At 42.6% G+C, this 21,770-nt stretch overlaps 1 protein-coding gene across 1 annotated transcript in view; it reads left to right on the top strand.

Annotated features, from left to right (window-relative positions):
• The first annotated feature begins 2,019 nt into the window (after positions 1-2,019).
• The window catches only part of RASEF (RAS and EF-hand domain containing), a 75,364-nt gene continuing 55,613 nt past the window's right edge, over positions 2,020-21,770 (top strand). Inside the window, exon 1 of the mRNA XM_055123347.1 lies at positions 2,020-2,429. Within this exon, the coding sequence (XP_054979322.1) occupies positions 2,020-2,429 (410 nt within the window). The remainder of the gene's footprint in view (positions 2,430-21,770) is intronic.

A 21,770-nucleotide genomic window follows, 5' to 3' on the forward strand; every position in this document is an offset into this window, starting at 1 on the left:
TCTTCTTCTTCCTCCTCCTCCTCTTCCTCTTCCTCCTCCGCTTCCTCCTCTTCTTCCTCCTCCTCCTCCTTTTCCTCCTCCTTCTCCTCCTCCTTCTCCTCCTCTTCCTCCTCCACCTCTTCTCTTTTTTGGGGGGGTGGGCACACTTGGTGATACTCAGGGGTTACTCCTGACTCTGCACTCAGGAATTACTCTTGGCAGTGCTTGGGGGACTCTGTGAAATGCCAGGGATTGAACCTGGGTGGGCCAACATACAAGGCAAATGCCCTTCCTGCTGTGTGATCACTCCAGCTCTAAGAAATCACTTCCTAAGCAGTCAATTATAAACTCATCTAGAGAAATAGGTATTGATTAAACACAGTATGGTGATAATATTTCAAGGACTCAGTTTAATAATTATATTTATAAAGCTTTATTAAACGAATTACCAAAGTAGCACTCATTGGTTTTGTTTATATAGAAAAATCAATTTTTAGGAAAAACAGGAAAGCACATAAACTCAAAATCAATAGTGCTTTATATTGTATTAATGAAACATTTCAATGTATTAGCTATCTACTTGTGTAGAATTAAATTCGTTTAGCAATTAGGTTGCTAAGGCAGTTTCTCATAACTTGACAGCTAAATTTAGAGACGGAAATGATCAGTGTTATTTACATTTTCTTAGATGCTGTAAGTGCCGTCCATGTTTATTGCGCCGTTCAAGTAACAGTAATACGCCTGGGGCTTAGCGTTCATGTTTAAGAACACTGGCCAGAGTGGAACGTGTCAGCTAAATTCTCTGAATTGTTTATCTTAAAGAGGTCAAGTTAATAAGGAGTGACGGGAGTCATGAATGAGATAAAATGGAAATAGTGAAAATTCAAAGAAATAGCATTAAATAAAAGAGTATCTAAAAAGTGGAGGGAAGAGGTGGCGTGAGTAGAGTAAAAATGACGAGAATGCATTTTACAGCCACTAAGGGCAAACGCTCGGATGCTAAAGTAAGGGTCTCAGAAATAGGATGATTTATTCGAAAGGATGAATTTTTAAAGTATTTTTGGAACCATTGCTGAAATAAGTGTCTAAGATCTAAAGGTAACATACACTTGAATATACAATTCCATTAAAACTGGTTAAAATTGAAAAATCGACCGTACGTTGTTGTTTGAAGATAGTTGCCTGGTCAAGACTGTGGGTGATTTTTCCCTCAGACTGGGGAGACAGGATAGAGAAAAATTACCAGTTTGGGTGATCTTCGTGATTTTTAATTGGCACCCAGTAAGAATGTCAGTGTCGGTCCGCACTAAGGAAGGGAAAGTTAGAGAGGGCGGTCTCCAGGCGCTGCTGCTTATAAGAAAACAAACAAGTTCTGCCACTTTTTTTTTTTCTTTCTGGGTCACACCTGACGATGCACAGGGGTTACTCCTGGCTCTGCACTCAGGAATCTCTCCTGGCGGTGCTCAGGGGACCATATGGGATGCTGGGAATCGAACCCAGGCCGGCAGAGAGCTTGGCAAACGCCCTCCCCACTGTGCTATCGCTCCAGCTCTCTTTTTTTCATCACTGTAAGGGGAAAAGTGCGCAGAAGCAGCACCCCTCCCCCTAACGTCCCTCTCCCTCCTCTGTCCAGTTAGTTTCCCACGCTCACTCCCGGCGCAAACTTGGGAGCGCCAAAGGTGTGCTTTCTCGGCGCGATCCCGCGCCCGAGGCCCAACTCCCGCGCGGAGCGGGCGGCGGGGCGGGCGCTCCCCGCCCCCATCCGGACGGGGCGGGGCCGGGGCCGGCCCGGGAGCACCTGGCGCGGCCGGCGCGGAGCGCTGCAGGCGGCTGGACTCGGCGGGCCTCGTGTCCCGCGTGCCCCCCCCCGGTGGGCCTCGTGTCCCGCGTGTGCCCCTCCCCGTGGACCTCGTGTCCCGCGTGTCCCCGCCCCCGCCCGGGGTCCGCCCCGGCCGCTCCCCGCCCCCCGGGGGCGCCAGGACTGGCCGCGAGCGGCCCGACCCGCCGGCCCAGCGGCGCGCGCGCGGCCCGGCGGGCGGGATGGAGGCGGCGGGCGAGCGCGAGGAGCTGGCGCGGCTGCGCTCGGTCTTCGCCGCGTGCGACGCCGACGGCTCGGGCCGCCTGGAGCGCGACGAGTTCGGCGCGCTGTGCGCGGAGCTGCGCGTGCGGCCGGCCGACGCGGACGCCGTGTTCCAGCGGCTGGACGCCGACCGCGACGGCGCCATCACCTTCCAGGACTTCGCGCGCGGCTTCCGCGGCTCGCGGCGCGGGGGGCTGCGGCGCCTGGCCGGGGGCGCGCCGGGCGCGGCGGCCCCCGAGGCGGGCCCCGACGGCGCGGACGGCGCGGACGGCGAGGGCCGCTCGCTGGCGCCGGAGGGCCCCGCGAGCCCCGGCCGCGCGTGGCAGGACTTCCAGAGCCGTCTCGGGGACGAGGCCCAGTTCATCCCCAGGTGCGTGTGTGCGCGCGTGCGGGGGCGGCGCGGGGCTCCCGGGGGCTTCCTGGCCGGGGCGCACTCGGCCCGCTGCGTGCCTCTGGCCCCCAGAGCGGCGTTTCTCCCTGGGACCATATGGCACCCACGGTCTAGTGGAGGGGCGCAGGGGACAGCGGTGTAAACGGGGTGGGGGTAGCCGGTAGGACAGGGGAGCCCGGGCCCGTCGGGGAAAGGTGGAGAGGTGGCTGCAGCGACAGCACGGCTGCATACGCGGGTTCCATCCCGGGCGTTCCATAGGGGGCCAGAGTCCCGCGGGTGCGACCCCGGAGCCCCACGCAGCTGAGGAACTAACTCTTAGCCGTGGGGAAAGGGAGCGCGGGCGCCCGGGAAAGCCAGACGTTATACAGATTCGTGTTCAGGACAACCCCTGGGAGGTAGATCTTTGTGTCTCGGGTGGATGGAGAAAGACTCACAAAGTTAGACCAAATGATGTTTAGAAACTTGCTCACTTAAAAACAAGGGGTCCGGGGGTGGATTTGAGCCCATATATTGTCAACTGAAAAAAAATCTCCCACGTCCATGAAACAGTAAAAAGACAAACTCAATCAAGTTCTCTACTCCCGTGCGCACACAGAGATGATGTCAGAGCATGTTCTTAATTCCCAGGGGGAGCAGGAGTACAGGTTAAGGGGAAGGAGGGAATACACGAAGCTTGATTCTGTTGGGATTCATTTGCGTCTATCTTTGATGTAAAGTCTTCGGATTCTGCATTTTCCTCCAAATGCTGAAAAATGTGTTTATGCGTTCTGTTTGGATTTTAGCTGACAAATGATGACACAGTGGCACTTTATTAAACTAGCGATAAAAAGCATCATTTTGGCTGGCAGTTCAAATACCTGAGATACGACTCAGACAGCTCTAGGGGTTGCGGGTGGTCTTGCTGTGTGGTTCGCAGCTGAGGCTACAGGGCTGTGTCCCCACTTCCTTCTCCACCCGATGTCTCATTTCAGTTTGGATCTGGGCATGAAGTGACTCATTGCAATGTAGGAGGGATTGTGTGTAGAGAAAGTAGGTGTGATACCCATATGTATAGATTTTATTTACTAGTGAGTTATCATCCACCAAGGGAGTAGGAGCTTTTAACATCGCTCTAACTCTATTTGCATCATCTTTCCTCTCCACCTGTTTTGGTTCCAGCGGGTTGAAAAGGTACAACTTTGAGGAATAAAGGCAAAGGGGAGTCAGGATAGGCACAAACATACAAATACACAGTCTCCACTTATCAGTTCATAGCAGCAAATATTTTGACACTTGACCTTAAGGTGACTCGAATGACCTTACTAGTATTAGTATGCAAGTCAGTACTTCATATTATTGATGACCTTGTTATCACACCACCTTCCCTAAAGCTCCAGAAGTTACTAAGTTTAAGGCTCACCAGTGTCACCTGTTAGGCTTGTATTCTAAGCCCCACCCCGCTCTGATGCTAGATTAACAAGTACAATATTTACCATCCTGTACTAACCCTGATGGAAAAGAACTAAACTGAATTGCTTCATCTGATTATCACCATGGCAGCCACTAACTATTTTGGTAAATTGGATGACTTCCATTCCACTTCCTCATACAGCTGTTGACCTTCCCTCTTCTCTAGTGTGGTTACAATCTTTTGTTAGGATAATACCATTGCCATCATTGCCACCAGCTTAATTCTGCAAACATCATTGAGAGTTAGTTTGTCCTAGGTAAGTCCCTTCTAAGCAAAGACAAGGATGTGATGGAATTCCTGCCTTCAGTGAAGTCCATAGTATGGCTGAAACAATTCTCAAAAAAGACTCAAATAGCATTCAGAGCCTGAGAGTTATTTGCAGGAAACTCCACACAGCAACAGAGCTGCCAGGAGAAGCTTTCTTTGAAGTCTCAAATCTTTATTTATTTTTTGTTATTTTTGGTTCACACCTTGCAGTATCCAGGGCTTCCTCCTGACAATGCTCAGCGATCACTCCTGGTGGGGCTGGGGCACCTTATGAGGTGCTGGAGGTCGGTCCTAGGTCAGCCATAAGCACAGCAAATGCCCCGTCTTCTGTACTATCACTTTGGCCCTTGAATTTTTATCTTTTAAAAATCATGTGCTTTTTTCATTTTATTTTAGGTATATTTAGGATCATTTGAAATAAAATGAACTAAAGTAGAGGAAAATAAAATTTGACTGTGACCAAGTTAGTGGTAACTAGAAACTAAGGGGGTGGACCAATCGGGCAAAAGGGATCAATTTTATGAGACGGCGTGGATTTGAACTTTTAGTGGTGAACTTAATGTAGCATATGCATTCTACTACACTTAGTATTACATTATATTACATTTACAGTGACTTATAGCTAAAATTTATGCAATGCTATAGTGTAGTTTTACTTCAATAAGTCTTTAATACCTGTCAGATTGCAATGATTAATGTTATTTTAAGTAATTAGATCTATATCACTATCTAGTGTCTTTTCCCTTGGGGAAAGGTATGTCCCTGGACTCACATGATGTTTCAGGTCTTATTCTTGCTTGTTTCCTGGCATTCCATATTCCTTCTGTGGCATCCTTTATCCTGCTTACTTTCCAGAAAGTATTATTGTCTAGTTTGATAAAAGATATCAGAGTAAACTTGTTTGGTTCCTTTAGAGGCAAAAATTGTGGAGTTTTTTTTTTTTTTTTTTTTTTTGCTTTTGGGCAACACTCTGCAGTGCTTAGGGCTGACTCCTAGCTCTGTGCTCAAGGGTCATTCCTGTCAGGGCTCAAAGGACCATATATAGGATGCTGGGAATCGAACTGAGTTGGCTGCATGCATGGCGAGCACCCTGCTCATTGTATAGCTCCAGCCCCCCAAATGTGGAGTGTTAGAGAATTTCCATTTCAAAGGTCACTCAAGTTCTTAGAAGAAAATATTAGGCAGTTTTGGGTTAAACTTCCCAGTCATCAGTAATTTTGATATTTGAAAGTATTATTACATTGTGAAAGATACCAACACTTTAAAGTTTTTGTTCTTTTTTCCTTAGAAAATTGAGGGCTCCTTCCCATGAAAGGCTGGGGAGGGGAATGTTCCAGGAGGCCTAGTGACCTGTTAATCTGAACTGGACAGGTGGCTATAAACGCCCTATGAGGTCAGAATTGGCTCTTACCACTTCCTGGTAAGCTGGGACTCAGCCAGCAGGTGAAACCAGAAAACGCTGGGCAGCATGGTTATGTAAGATGATTCAGAAGAAAGTTGGACTAGACCAAGGAGATCCCAAGAAAGGCACTTGGTTTCTCAGGAGAGAGAGAACAGACCTGGAATAATCTTGCCTGGCCTGTTTATGTTACAAAGGGCATTATTTTGATGAATGGGGCATTTATACATACAAGGCACTCAAAAATGTACTAAACAATAATTGATGAATGAACCAAATAAGTCCATTTTTTGGTGACTTGGTTCACATGCTGAAATGCAGTTCATTCTGTGTGTGTGTAGGGGGGGTATTTATTTTGTCAATTTCCTCTAGTTTTACAAGTGTCTGGAGTGAATTTCTCTGGTGTTCAGAGAAGAGCAGGGAAAGAAGGAAAGCGCATGTGTGAATGCGCACGCTGAGCCTTTGCTAGAGAACTCTTGCATCTCCTCTGCCTAGAGTTGGAACTGCTCCATTTTCCTTACTGTATTGAGCGCTTTCGAGTGTTATTTGTGAATTGATTTTTTTTTTTGATAAATTCATTTAGAACCCACATTCTCACAAATAGAAACATGGGGCTTGGGGCCAGACCTATAACAGGTAGGGTGCTTGCCTGGCATGCGGCTGAGCCTGGTTTGATCCCAGCACCCCATATGGTCCTCCTGAGCCTCCAGGAGTAATCCGTGAGTGCACAGCCAGGAGTAAACCTTGAGTACAGCTGGGTGTGGCCCAAAAACAAAAATTAAAAAAACAAAAAAGGAAGAAAGAATCATGGGGTTGTCCTGCGCCACACTTAAGGCTTTGTGAGTCAGTTACCCCTCAATGATCAGCTCTGAGAAAGACACACTGTGTGTGCTTGAGATGTTACTGACCTTCTAGACAGGATGAGGGGGATTTGCTCAAACACTAGTCTCCTTAATCCTTTGTGACTTTCTATGTGAGTAGCATCAAAGCTGCGACTGTGTAAACCATGTCTGGCTATCCACACAGTTTAGTTAGGCCTGTCAATAAGGATGATTACTAAAATTGAGAGGAATAGACTCAAAAGATGAACACCAGTCCCACGTAACTAGCAAAAGATTTAGAACCAAGAAGTTACCACGCTGTACTAGTAGGTACAGAGTGGGAGAAATCATTAAGGCACTGCACCCAGGCTGAATCTGGTTTGATCCCAGCACCCTATATGGTCTTCTGAGCCCTGCCAGAAGTGACCCTTGAGTCAGGAGTAAGGCATAGGCACTGCCAGCTGTGGCCCCCAAATCCTTAAAACACGAAGATAGAAGAATAGTTTCAGAACATATCAAGATAAAGATAGCACACACAAAAAAAGATAAAGATAGCACAGCGGGTAGGGTGTTTGCCTTGCATGCGGCCGACCTGGGTTCGATTCCTCCATCCCTCTTGGAGAGCCCGGCAAACTATTGAGAGTATCCCACCCGCATGGCAGAACCTGGCAAGCTACCCATGACGTATTCGATTTGCCAAAAACAGTAACAACAAGTCTCACAATGGAGACATTACTGGTGCTCGCTCAAGCAAATCGATGAGCAATGGGATGACAGTGACAGTGAACATTTATGGTTTTGGTATATAGTTACTATGCTTCACTATCATCAGCTGCCCCAAGACATTCCATCTATGTTCTACGTTACTTGTAGTTCTCCTCCCTGTTTTCACCCCCAGAGCCCACAGTTTAGTAATCTAAGTTTTATAATCCAAGGACAAGGGTTTGTCATAAACAAGGGTTTGTGATAGTGTCTATTCTCTAGTTTCTGTATGCCACAAATGAATGAGTGTATGCAAAATTTATACTTTTCCCTATGACTAACTTCATATAATAAGGACACCCTCCGGTTTTATCCAAGTTGCAGCAAATTATAAAATTTTATTTTTACTTATAGCTGCACAGTATTCCATTGCACTTAGATATCACAGCTTCTTTATTCATTCATCTGCTGTTGGATGTTTTGGTTGCCTTCATATCTTGGCTGTTTACTAAGGGCTGCTGTGAACATAATTATGCATATTTTTCAAGATAATGTGTTTATGTTTGGGGGCTAGATGCCATGACGTGGATCTTTGGGTCACTTAGGAGCTCTGTTCTTATTTTTCATGCTGATTGTCTTCCTCTAATAGTGCATTGGATCCCTAAACCCACTTATATGATTTGGTGCTGGTAAGATGGGTGAATAGAGGCAGAGAAGCAAATAACTCTGAGAGAAGGTCTAGAGTGAAAGGGGATGAAAAACAGGGTCCTGCAGCTGTGAGGAAAGTCATTGGTTAATTAAATAATGCTTGCGTTTTCCCTCTTTACAATCATAAGTAATATTCTGATCCACGTTTGGAAGGAGAGACAAGTTAGCTCTTCTTTCAGATTCAGCTCTTAAGTAGCTTCAGAATGTTAGTACATTGGTGCTTTGAATGCTGTTAACAGTGTTTGTAGATAAAAATATTTATTCATTTGGCTAAAAATGTCTTTATCCAAAGAGATAGAGATTTGTTGCAGTTTTCAGGCACAATATTCAGTTGAAGTCCATTCTTGGAAGAAGGTCAAGGGTGTTCTCGACTCTGTGTGATACTTTAGTCTGGTATTCTTACAGTTCTGGGATTCAGAATTGGCACACCTCTCCAATATTTCTCCTTCATTGTTGCTGATTTATCACTTTTAATTTTTTTCTCTTTACTTTTCCAGTTAATCCAAGTCATTCCCCTGCTCTGACTGGGAGGAAACTAGAGCTCTGCCTAGAACTTCCCAACCAGACTCCTGTGCCGTCCATGGGTTGCACTTAAAGGCTTCTACTTGCTAGTGGTGGTTCTTTCTGTTTCTGATCTCTGAATTTCATCTCAAGGTGCTACTTTTCATTGGTCCTCTTGGCCCTAGAAGAGAAGTATTTTGGGCGTGTAGTCCCTATAGAACTGTCAGTTAGACAATATGTTACTGGTCTGGCCCTTGGATTTGTGTTTCCCAAAATAGAAGACAATGGCCCTCACTCTGCCCTCCTCACCACCCTCCCTCACACAAAGGTTCTCTGGCCACACAAAGGTTCTGGAATGGTATAGTAGTCTTGAATGCTGTTGAGAGGTGTTTTCTGTTTGGTGAAAGTAGATTTTCAGGAGTGTTAAGCACTTTTCTTAGGAAAAGGGAGTCAGTAGGCAAAATAAGTTTGGAAGCCTCTGCTTAGGATGATGTTTGATTAGAGTAAGAGTTTTCTAATGTCTATACTTTTTTCTCTTAAAATGATAAACAATATACATTCTCGCTTCATGTATAACATGTTAAAGCTTAGGTAGCACTTGACTGTTACATATAGTTGGAAGGGAGAAATTGGAAGAAATGATCAGATATTCAAGCTGTTTTTATCTGACTATTAATCTTATATGATAAAATCAGCATGCAGAATTTCAGGACATTTCTTTAAATGTGAGAAAAATTAAAAATAAAATCTCATTCAAAGTTACATCTCAAAGATATAAGGTCTCTGCAGATCATCTTAACAAAACGCTTACTCAAAGAAAAGTTTCAGTCTTTATTAGAAGAAATAAAAAACACAAAGAAATGGAGTATAGAGTAATAACACCACTGCCCCCAATAGCCAGATCAATCCTAGGAAAAAGAAAATTGGAGGCTTACCTAATCAGAGAGAGAGAACAAAAGGGAATACCCTGCCATAGTGGCAGTGTAGGGTGGGGGGGGAGGGATGTTGGGTTTACTGGTGGAGGAGAATGGGCACTGGTGAAGGGATGGGTTATCGAACTTTGTAAGGGAGAAACATGAGCACAATAATCTATAAATCTGTAACTGTACCCTCACGTTGACTCACTAATTAAAAATAAACTATTAATTAAAAAAAAGTTTTTATTGATTGAGAAAAAAAAAATTTGAGGCTTTTCCGACCCCAACTTTATATTATAAAAAGTAAAGTAAACATGAGAGTATTGTACTGGAATAGACAGACTGTCAGGGCAGTGTAATAGAGTTGACAGCCCAGAGACAGACCCTCAGCTAGTCTTGACAAAAGAGCTAGGTGTATGAATTGGAGAAAGGAAAACGTCTCAAACAAATGGTGGTGGCAAAACTGATCAGTCACGTGTGAAATAGAAGGAACTCAAACCCTATCTCACATCTTACATAAAAGTCATTTCACAATGGATGAAAAACTTGATATTAGACCTGAGTTCATAAGGTATATCAGGGAAAAAATAAGCATATTCCTTCATGACATGTACCTTAGAGGTATCTTCAGTGACTCATTGTGCAAAGAAAGTAAAGATAAACAACTGGAACTGCATCAGATCAACTTTCTGTACCACAGAAACTGGGAGAAAATATGATCTCACCTCTCATCTCACAAAGGGTTAATATGCAATATATATTATATACTTGATACTTGTATATGTACAATGTGAGCCTTTATAATAACAACAAAAACAAGCAACCTCATCAAAAACTGGGGAAAAGAGAAGACACTTCCTTAAAGATGTAAAGATGGTCAATACAGATATAAAAATACACTTCATCATTTATTATCAGGGAGCTGCAAATAAGAACAATGAGAATCACCCCACACCAGTGAGATTGGTACATGTAAAGAAAAACAAAAATTAGCAGAGGCTGGCAAGCTACCTGTGGTGTATTCGATATGCCAAAAACAGTAACAACAAGTCTCACAACGGAGATGTTACTGTGCCTGCTCGAGCAAATCAGTGAGCAACAGGATGACAGTGACAGTGACAGCAGTGGACACGTGTATAAAAATTAAGAATCCAGCTTCCATATGACCCAGTCATTCCACATCTGGGCATCTAACCCAAGATTCTAAAAATACTATTTTGAAAAGACTTTTATGACCCTATGTTCACTGTAGCATTATTCACAATAGTGAAGGTCTGGAAATAACTTTGGTGCCCACAACCAGATCACTAAATAAAGAATTTATGGTTTATATATTGTTCAGCTATAAGCAATGATAAAATGATGCAGTTTGCCATGACATGGATGGAATCCACTCTGAGGGAAGTGAGATAGGAGGATGGCAGATGCAGAATGTTCGCTCCCATTAAGGAGGAAATAGTATGGAAATGTATTAAGAGAAAAACCAATGGCCAAAGGCAGTAGAACATGAGAGGTGGTCTGCAGTGCTGAGCTTCCTGAGAGGGGGTGTGGGTGGGAGGAGAATTTTGGATATTGGTGGAGGGAAGCAGACACTGTGTTGGTGGGTGTAGTGTTATAACATTTTATGCATGGAATTCTGTCTTTGACAGGATTGTAAATTCTGGTGCCTTGATAGGAATTTATAAAATTTGTATTAAGGTTTATGTGGAATCATAAAAAAATCTTTAATAGATGTGACACTCCTGAGGAAGAAAATAAAATCAGAAGCATCAGAAATAAACTTGCACCTTTATAAATATTTAATTTATGACATTCGTTTACTTTATAACTTTGTGCTATAATCGTAAACTTTATAACTTTATGCATATCAACAGAACACTTGAAGTTTGTTGGTTTGCATGTTACATGACTTTTTAACACAAGAAAAGCAAATGATAGGAAGTATGAAATTTTTTTTAATGAAGTACTATTTTTAAATAGCTGCAGAAGCTCTTTGTCCTTGTTTCATTTGGCACAGTTGAAATAAAACAGAGGTTGTCAGCCTCTCCTGCATATGTATACTGTACCTTACTTGTCATGTTTTAGCTTTATATTGAGGTGGCCAGGTAGAAGCACTCAAGTTAATATAACACTGTGAGCACTTCTTCCTACTATGCTCATACTAAAGGTGATCATTTTTCTTCAATTTAAGGCTTTCTAAATTTGGGGGTAATATTTGGTCATGATAATCTTTTGTGGTCATTTTCAACTATAAAATTATAGAGTGATCATTTCGTTATAATGGTATCTTTAACCTGGAATATCTTTTAAACATCTGATTATTACTAACAACCCTTATTTTTGTTAGTGAAGTGCATCTTGTGGCAGATGTTTAGGAAGGCAGAGTAATAACAAGCTGGTAAACACAATATCTGCCTCAGTAGCTTTCTCTTTTTTAAAAAAATCAAAATCATTGTAAGATACATAGTTACAAAGTTGTTCTAGGTTAGGTTTCAGTTGTACAATATTCCAACACTCATCCCTTCACCTGAGTACATTTCCCACCAACCCTCATCCCAGCCTGCTTCTATGGCAGACACTTTCCCTCTCTCTCTCTCTCTCTCTCTCTCTCTCTCTCTCTCTCTCTCTCTCTCTCTCTCTCTCTCCCCCCCCCCTCTCTCACACATACACACACACACACACCCCTCCTTTTGGCATTTTGGTTTGTGCTACAGGTACTGAAAGGTTTTTCACTTTACCTCCTTTCAGCACTTCTTATTTAGAGTGATCATTTCTGACTTTCCTTGTTGTAGTGGCCCCTTCTTTATCCTAACTGTCCCCACCCCTACCACCACCATTTGTAGAAAGCTTCCAGTAGTAGACCAGTCCTTGTGGCCTTTTTTTCTACTGACATTGGGTATTAGTCTCATATATATATTTTTTTAATTCTACAACTGAGTGCCATCATTCTATATCTGTCCCTCTCCTTGTGATTCATTTCACTCAGCTTGAAACTCTCCATGTCCATCCACTTATAAGTGAATTTCATGAGTTCAGATTTCTTGGTGGCTGCGTAGTATTACATTGTGTCAATATACCATAGTTTCTTTATCCAGTCATCTGTTCTCGGGCACTCAGGTAGTTTCCCGATTCTGGTTATTGTGAATAGTGCTGCAGTGAACATAGAAGTGCAGATGGCATTTCGACTTGTGTGTTTGGGTCCTTAGGGTAGATTCCCAGAAGTGATACTCTCCTTTTGAGTATCAAAAGGAACAAGCTAACTCATGCTTTAGCAACATGTACTGTTACAGAGCAGCTGTCATCTCAAGGACAAATTCATGGGTGACAGCAACAAGGTGCAAAGTCAGATATGAGTATAAGGTTGGTTCTATATACAGAGATCTATAGATTCCCTGAAAGTATTTTGGCTTCATTTCTCTCCTATTTATAGTGAGTGAACTTTTAGTCGAATACAAATCTGTCAATTAACAAAAGTCTGTAGATTGGCTGTTACAGTTTTGATATACTGTGACTAGAGTGAAAATATCGTGGTAAAGCTGAGAATTTGGTGCCTTGAAAGTGGCCTGCTCTATAAATAATCAAACTTGAAGATCTTATTCACAAGGTTAAGGTGCTTCTTTGCATGTTTCTGACCCAGGTTCAATCCCAGCACTGTGTTCAGTCCTCATCTGAGAGTGTGGGATTTGCCCTCAGACTGCTGCTTGTTCCCAGAGGAATCAATCAGAAGTGTCAGCTCTCTGCCTGTCTTCAAGGGCCTGCTCTAAATGCCAGGCATTCTAGAGCTTGGCTGGCTAACGCTTGCCTCCAGAGTGGGCTTCTCGTGTTTCCTTTTGATTTGGGGGCCACACCTGGCTTACTCCTTTCCTTGTGATCAGGGATCGCTCCTGGTGGTGCTTTGTACTGGGGATTGAACCCAGGTTGGCCACATGCAAGGCAAATGCCTTACCCACTGTACTAATTCTCTAGCTCCAGATTAAGGTTTTAAGAATAGAATTTTAGGCATGGGGGTCATACCTCACTTTGCCCGGGGTATGATTCTGTGCCTTAGCAGTTTCTGCTCTCGTTCTCCCCACCCCCGTCTGGGGGTGCTGGACTTCTTAGCTTTCCAGTCTGGCTGCTGTTCTTCCACAGCAGAGATGATGGGATTTTAAGGCAAATATCCTGAGTGAGACACCACACAGGATTTTGGTTAGTTCTGTTTTTTGTTTTGTTTGTTTGTTTTGTCTTGGGGCCAAACCTAGAGGAGGTCAGGACTTATTTCTGGCTCTGTGCACAGGGATCACTCCTGACAGGACTTGGGAAACCATATGGGATGCCTGGGATAGAACTCAGGTTGAACATGTATAAGGCAAGCACCCCACCCACTATTCTATTGCTCTGACCCATTGTTCAGGTTCTGATGTAGATTTTGTTGTGATCTTGTGGAAATACTTGGATTGCTCCCAATTCCACTGTCTTCTAGAAATTACTTGAAGGACTGACTCCTACAGCTGTGGAGACCAGGAGATTGACAGCCTGCGAGGTAGACTGGTGAGGAGAGGAAGTGCTGGGGCAGTTTGAGTTGAGAAGAATCTACTAAATTCCCACTCCCTTGGGGAGGTCAGTCTTTACTGAAAGATACATGAGGGAATGAATGGGACTGCTCACATTAGGGAAGCTAATTGGATTGATCCAATATCTGCTGGCTTAAGATTACTCTCATGTACAGGATACCTTTACAAGAGAACTAAAACATGCATGGCCAAAACTTTGAGTTCTGTAGCCCCGCCTAGGCAAGCTGACACATGAAGAAATAGTGCGACAACCTTTGATAAGTTCTTAATCTGCTGTCCCCACTACCGGTTTTTGTTCTTTTCTTAGTATGTTGCTAACAGGGGTGAAGTCTGACAAGCCCAGAAATGCTCTTTCAAATATAGGTTTCAAAACAGAGCTATGCTCTTAATCTCACGATGAAGCGTTTATCAGTTTCCAGATGCTCAGCAGACACAGTGTCTAAATTATGTCACTTTTGTGGCTTTCCTGCTCAGCTCTCTGAGGCCCTCAGCATTGGCAGTCTCTGTGGATGTTGTAGAAACAGCGTCTCAGGCTCTTCCACGGACCCACTGAAGCATCTGTATTTTAGCAAGAGCCCTGATGAGTTTTGTGTGTATTAATTCTGCTGAAGAAAGGAGGAAAGAGGGGTGAGGTAGGAGGCTCAACTCCTGTTTACCTGATTTTATAGTTTTATAGAGGTTCCCTAAGACTTTTAAAGAAATATTAAAAATAATTTCAGTGGCTAACTAAGAGCCTACAGTCCCAAGACCTAGTACAAGCCTTATCTGGCTGGGTTTTTCTCCTTGTCGGTCCAACTCCCACATTGGACTGGGAGTTACTTTCAAACATATAAAAACCTCCAGGAAGGTATTATCAAAGTGAGGCAGGAAAGATAACCTTCAGAATTTTGCCTCTGGTTGTTTGAAATGGAATTTTTTTTTTTAAATTCATGATTCAGATTGCCATCAAGATGAATTCTGTAAACTTCATTAAGTGTATTGTATATTTTTTAATGCATTCAGCAAAGACAGACCTATACAGAAAAGTATGTAAAGCGTACAGCTTAAAGAACCTCCACTAACATACCTGCACTCATAAAAAAGAAGCCACACATTATATACCGCATTGCAGAAGCCCTCCTGACCCAACTCCTTTCCATTCACTATGGGACCCTGTAGCCTTTGCCCATTTTTGTTTTATTTGAGGCCATACCTTGTAGTGCTCAGATCCTAGCTTTGCAGTCAAGGATCACTCTTGGCAGTGCTTGGGACTGTATTGGGTGCCAGGGATTGAACCCGATTCTGACGTGTTCAAGACAAGTGCCTTACCTGTTGTACTATCTCTCCACATATGACTTTATTTTTAAGTACATACATGGGCTCAAAAAGTATATTTGGAGTTACATGAGAAACCATTATTAACACTATCGTAAACTAGAGAATCACAATTAAAATTAAATATGCAAATAAATAAAAGTGTAAAAATGTTTACTTTTTTCTGCATCTAGAGTTTATTTAGTTTACAGAGTTGTTCATAATACAGTTGTATCAGACATTCAGTGTTTCAGCACCATTCCCACCACCAGTGTGACCTTCCCTCCACCATTGTCCCCTGTTTCTTACCCACCCCCTAAGCCTGCTCCTTCGCAGACACAAAATAATTCATTTTATATTGCTTGTTACAACAAAATGGTAAGTGGAACAATCAAAATATAGCTCAATAAAAGAAAATTTATGATGATTGTTATATCTCACAGTGGGGTTATTAGAGTCAGTGAGGATTTACTGTGTTATATGTTGCTAGCTAAGCCTTCTGTGCTCTTTTTGTGGGTTGAGCTTAGTGGGCTTCTATTCTACTTTCCCATCTCATTTGCTTTGGGCTGTCAGTACTGCGGGATTTGGAGGTGTCTTGCTGCTATATACGTGGTCACATGCTTCAGAGCTGTAGAACTGGGACCATTTGACTTGGTTTCTCTCCAAGCTTAGTTGTGAAGCTGTGAAGCTGATCCATTTACATGGTGGCCACTGTGGGATGTGGGAGTTTAAACCGTTTTAAAATTGGAAAAAAGAAAGTGTGCTTGACTTCTTATTTTAAATGTGTGTGAGGTAGTACATGTGGGTCTGTTATTTCTATTGCAGTAGACTCTTCACTGTGTGAAGATACCACAAAATGGTGACCCATTTTATTGTCCAGAGTCACTGGCTATTCTCTACTTTGTGACTTGTTACTTATAGTACTATAGTACTGCCACATATCTTTTGGTAAATATAGACACTCAAAATTTATTTTTTTTCAATAGTTGTTTGTGTGATACACTAATTTCCTTGCTAACTCAGGGTCATCTTTGTAAAGTGTGGTTTTATCTTGGTCCATGATGTAGTAAGAAAACCCAGATGTAGGGGAATGATAAATGTAATCAGGCCTCAAGGGTATATTTTATTCTAGTAACTACTTTTGTTTTTCTTGAGCACTTTCATCTGCTAAAGATTCAGAAAGTAGAGGGTCAGAGATATTAGAATTGTGGTTTAAGATCCATATGAATGCCTGTTACTCCTCTGCTAAGTGGGTGGCTGTCAGAAGCCTTTCATTTTTTTGTTTTTTGTTTTCCACCCTTCTTTTGGATGTTATGTGTGGCACAGAATGAGTTTCAGATCACTAGAGTCCTTCATTGTGAAATTATTATTAGAGTTTTACAGTTTTCTTTTCCATATTGATTCCCTTTTTTGTTCATATTAAAAGTCCCTAAAGGTAGACACTGTCTAAATAATCTTTGCAAAATTAGCCATTTAGAAAGTCACAAAGTCACAAAACATAATTTTTTTTTTTGCCTCCACACCTGGTGATGTTCAGGGGTTACTTTCTGGTTCTGCACTCAGAACTTACTCCTGGTGGTGCTTGTGGAACCATATGGGAAGCTGGGGATTGAACCTGGGTTGGCTGCATGTAAGGCAAATGCCCTACTTGCTGTATTATCGCTCCAGCCCCAAAACATAAATTTTTAAAAAAATGAATACATGTAAGAAATTGACAGCATCTTGTCAAAAGTGGACAGAAACTTTTGACAAGATGCAATAAGGAATATATAGCCGGATCCTGTATCTTTGCTCCCCACCTAATAGTTGGTCACCAAAATTATTTTTATTATTCACCTTTTTTTAAATCTGGGGAAGAATTACAAAAACTATACATGGAGACAAATACAACTGCTTTTTGAATTCTCACTGAGGTGAGTTGTTGTCACAACTTTATCACCACTCCTTCTTTAGTACTTGATTTAAACCAACCATTAAGCATTCCTTTCCATCTTATTTTCTAGCTTTAGGACCAGTTGTACTGTTGCTCAGAGGGGATGTTACCCATCCCATTTTCCTGCAGTAAGAGCTAGAGAGAGGTTACCACTCTTGCTGCAGAGAAATTGAATTAGGAACCATGGAAAAGTAAAGGTTTGGATAAAAAATATTAAATGAGGTCCATTTAAATACAAAACACACCGAACTTGCTTTCTTTTTATCTGATGGACCGGTTTGGTGAGATGGTGACTCAGTTAAGGAAAGACTAGGCTTTCTCTTCTTTTCCTTTTGGCTTTTCTGAGGGGTTGAGATCTGATTCCTCCAGGAGATTATGTTTGCAAATCATAAAGTGATGTGGTGTTTTAGTGGACTAAGTTCTGGAAGCTTGTGGCTTGGGAAAAAGCAGACTAGTTTTCAGGATAATTGATCCTGGTATAACGTGAGAAAGTCAGAGTTTAATAGAATTTTTAGCTACCTTCTATTTTTAACCACTTACTGAAAAAAGCACCATTAGGTTCGCCAGCAAATCAAATGAAAAAAAGTAATTAAGCTTCCCCACAGGATGTTAGGAAAGCAATAAGGTAGACAGCAGAGGAGCAGTGGACCATGTCTCAAGAAGCTTCAACAGTGTGGAAAATCCCAGATACTGGGGAATGGGACCCTGGTTCCTTCTCGAAGGGTCTTCACTGATAAAGTGTTGAATTGAAAATGTCAGCATTTTATTTTAAAGGGGAAATGTAATCAAATTTGTAAAAAAATACTTACAACTAATTTTTCTTTACTTTGGTATTTTGGGCCATATGACCAAGTAGAAAATTATTATTGATTTTATTTTCAATGTTGATGGTTAGGCAGCAAGGTAGGAAAGTCAAAAATCAGTAATTCACAACTCACAGTATCTTTAAAAATTCTTTTTTTTTAAACTTTTTATTAAATCACCATGTGGAAAGTTACAAAGTTCGCAGGTTTATATGTCAGTTATACAATATTCAAACACCCATCCCTTCACCAGTGCCCATATTCCACCACCAGAAACCCCAGTATACCCCCCGCCCCCACCCCCTACCCCCTACTGTATAACTAATGAATTTCACTTCATTTTTCCTTTACCTTGATTACATTCCATAATTCAACACAAAACTCACTATAGTTGTTAGAGTTTCCAAGCAAGAGAGACAGACCTACTACATTTGATAATTAGTTTGCTTAGTTCACAGTCCAGAGAGCTGGCTGCTACATTAAAAGCCTTCAATATTTCAACAAAAACTTACTGTTATTATTTGGAGTTTCCCCCCCCAAGTCAGACCTGTTCAAAAGGAACCGTTTCACATTGCTGACAATTATAAATGTTAGGTCGCGCGGACGCTGCCGTGTCCGCGGTTTTGGATTTCTGTATAAAGTCCAGGGAAAATTCTGCCAGATGCTGGAACCCCAATTCCTAAAGCTGTCTCTGATTCCCGCTCGTTCCACATCCACTGGCTCTGCAGAGACATGGGCACCCAGGCCGAAAACCCGGCCGGCTGGAGCGGAGCCCCGGCCCTGGCGGGGGCTGTCTTTAAAAATTCTTACAGTAATGTGATTTTATATAGTGACTAAACAAATACTACCTTGTATATAAGTAGTTTCGACTTAAGGTAATTTAGATATATTTTCCTAGAAAATAAATTCTTGTTGAATTACTAAAAATCCTTGTGAATGTTGAGAGAGACTTTTAAGACAGAGTGACTGTATACAATCTCTTGCATATTTTCTTGTCAGTATCATGTATACTGAAATGTGGGGTTTATATTAACCATTGAAGGAAATGTGGCTATAGCACGGGTACCACTTATCCTAATTGAAAATAATTTAGAGCTAAAGGTTCTACATTCAGATAATGATTAAACATATATTAGATTCTAATCACTGCAGAAAAATGCTGTTGAGTGAACAAGTAGAATGCATCAGTATTCCAGAGTATATGATGATTATTATTATCATCATTATTATTATTTGGTTTGAGAGTCACACTTGGCAGTGCTCAGGGCTTACTCCAGACTCTGTGCTCAGGAATTATTCCTGGTAGATCTCAGGTGACCATATAGGGTGCTCGGGAGCCACATGCAAGGCAAGTGACTTACCTGCTTTACTCTCTCTCTCTCTGGCCTGAGAATATATGTTCTTTATTGGTACTTATGTTTCTGTAATATTTTTAGTTATTTGGAGATAGATACATTCTTACTTTTTATGGGCACTGGTGATGGGTTTTATTTTTTTTATTTTTTAATTTTTTTTTGCTTTTTCAGTCACACTCAGTGATGCACAGGGGTTACTCCTGGCTCATGCACTCAGGAATTACTCCTGGCGGTGCTTGGGTGACCATATGGGATGCTGGGAATCGAACCCGGGTTGGCCGCGTGCAAGGCAAACGTCCTACCTGCTGTGCTGTCTCTCCAGCCCCCTGGTGATGGGTTTTAAAAGTATGTTGTTCTATATCAAATTATTATTTAACTTGTGATTTTGGAATCATAGTCTTTAAAGATAAATATTCCTTTATTAAGAATGCATCCTAACTTCTTATTAAAGAAATATGTTCAGAATTTTTATCACTTGTATCACTTGTTATCCCGATGCTCATCGATTTGCTCGAGTGGGCACCAGTAATATCCCCATTTGTGCCTGTCGCGTGCTAGTGTAGCCCAATGGCATCTCCTCACTCCAGGAACATGACTGGCCTCAAACTGTTCGTTCAGGATTTTAATGAAGAATTCCGACCATCTCGTAGGTGGATGGACAGCTATTCTTTTCATGTCCCATGGAATCCAGTCGGTAATAGCTCTAGTCCAGTGGTTGTCTCCAAATCGCATTATGTGTCTGGTCCATCTGATTTTCACTGCTTGGCAAATGAGACAGTGTCCCTGTTTCTGGATCACTGATGGAGGTTGAAACTCTGGATTCCTTTTCTCACTTGAGTGAAACAAGTGAGCTATCCAAGAATAGCTCTTTTGATTCCTCTTTGGGAGACCTGAATAGCGACCTTACCCTGTTTTCATAGGGCCCAGGTCTCTGAGACATATGTTAGTGCAGGAAGAATGGTGGAGTCGAAAAGATGTGTCTGGAGCTGGAGCTTCTTCATCCTCTCAACAGCTTCTTTGACGCTCTTGAAAGTGTTCCACGCTGCTCTCTTCCTCCTGAGCAGTTCAGGTGCCAGGTCATTTGTCATGGTGAGTTCTTGACCTAGGTGCACATAGCTGCTGCATTTGGAAATGTTTTTCCGTTGAGAGCAAATGGATCATAGGGACTAGTTTGTTTCTCATGAACATTGTCTTTGAGATTCAGCTACAGTCCAACCTTTCCACACTCACAGTTGAAGTTGGCCAGCATCCGTGCCGCTTGGCTAATGTTTGGTGTTATTAGAACGATGTCATCAGCAAAGCAGAGGTGGTGTAGTTGCTGACCATCTATCTTCACTCCCATTCCTTCCAATTCCAGTCCTCTCATGACATTCTTAAGGGTAGCACTGAAGAGTTTCGGTGAAATGGTATCGCCCTGCCGAACCCCTCTCTTAACGTTGATGATCACTTCCTTGTAGAATGGTGAGATTCTGGTGGTGAATCCATAATACAGCTCACAGAGGATCCTGATGTACTGAATTTGAATGCCCTGTTTGGCTTTGATGACTGCTTCAGTCTTAACAGAATCAAAGGCCTTTTTAAAATCAATGAACATTAGATATGGTGGCATCTTGAACTCTCACGAAACCTCAATGAGCTTGGTGCCATGTGGATATGTTGTTCGTGCCCATCTTTCAGAACCCATCTTGCTCACATGGTTGTTCTTTGTCTAGTGTTCTGCCAATCCTATTCAGGATGATTCGAGTGAATAACTTGTAGATGACAGACAACAGGCAGATTGGATGATAGTTGCCAATGTCGTGGATGTCTCCCTTCTTGTACAACAGGACGGTCCTTCTGGTTTTCCACCGAGATGGAACCTTGCATTCAGACAGGTAGTGTGTGAAGAGCTGAGCCGGTGTATTGACGAGTGCTGGTGGTAGATTCTTCAGGTGTTTGGGTCTGACTTTGTCTGGACCGTGTGCTGTGTGCTTCTTTACTGACAAAATGGCGTGGCGGATTTCGGAAGGGAGAATGCTGGGAACGACATATCTACCCTGTGGAATTTGGTATGTGGGCAGGTGGACGTGGCTGTCGTAGAGATCTGAGTAGAAGTCATGGATTACCTTCTCCATTGCCCTCCTGGAAGATGTGATAGATCCATGAGGATGTCGGGGGGCAGTCATCTTGGTCTTATAGTTGGTGAAGGACAGGCGGGCATTGTGAATCTTTTCCCGGCTTCTGCTGCATCAGCCAACACTGCTGCTCTTCTCTGTTTGAAGTCTTCCTTTATCACTTCTCTACACAGCTTTGCAAGCTCAGACGTTAGCTTGTGATTGCCAGAGGCTTGTGCCAGACCACGTTGGCGAATGAGATCGAGAGTTTCTGAAGACAGGTGTCTTTTTGTGGTTTTCTCTCTCATGATTCCTCACACAATCCTGGATGTGCTGAACCAGTCAATCGTATTCCTCATCCATGTTGTCAATGATGGCATCTTTCCATATTGCCGCAACTGTGTCAAAGAGCTCCCAGTTGGTGATCATTCTGGGAGTTCTCTTCTTAAACTTTCCAGCCTTTTCTCCCCACTGTGTGAAGTAGAATTTCACATGAAGGAGATGGTGGTCTTATCCCGTTTGGAA

Source organism: Sorex araneus, chromosome 1, assembly GCF_027595985.1.
Source record: "Sorex araneus isolate mSorAra2 chromosome 1, mSorAra2.pri, whole genome shotgun sequence".
Lineage (NCBI taxonomy): Eukaryota > Metazoa > Chordata > Mammalia > Eulipotyphla > Soricidae > Sorex > Sorex araneus.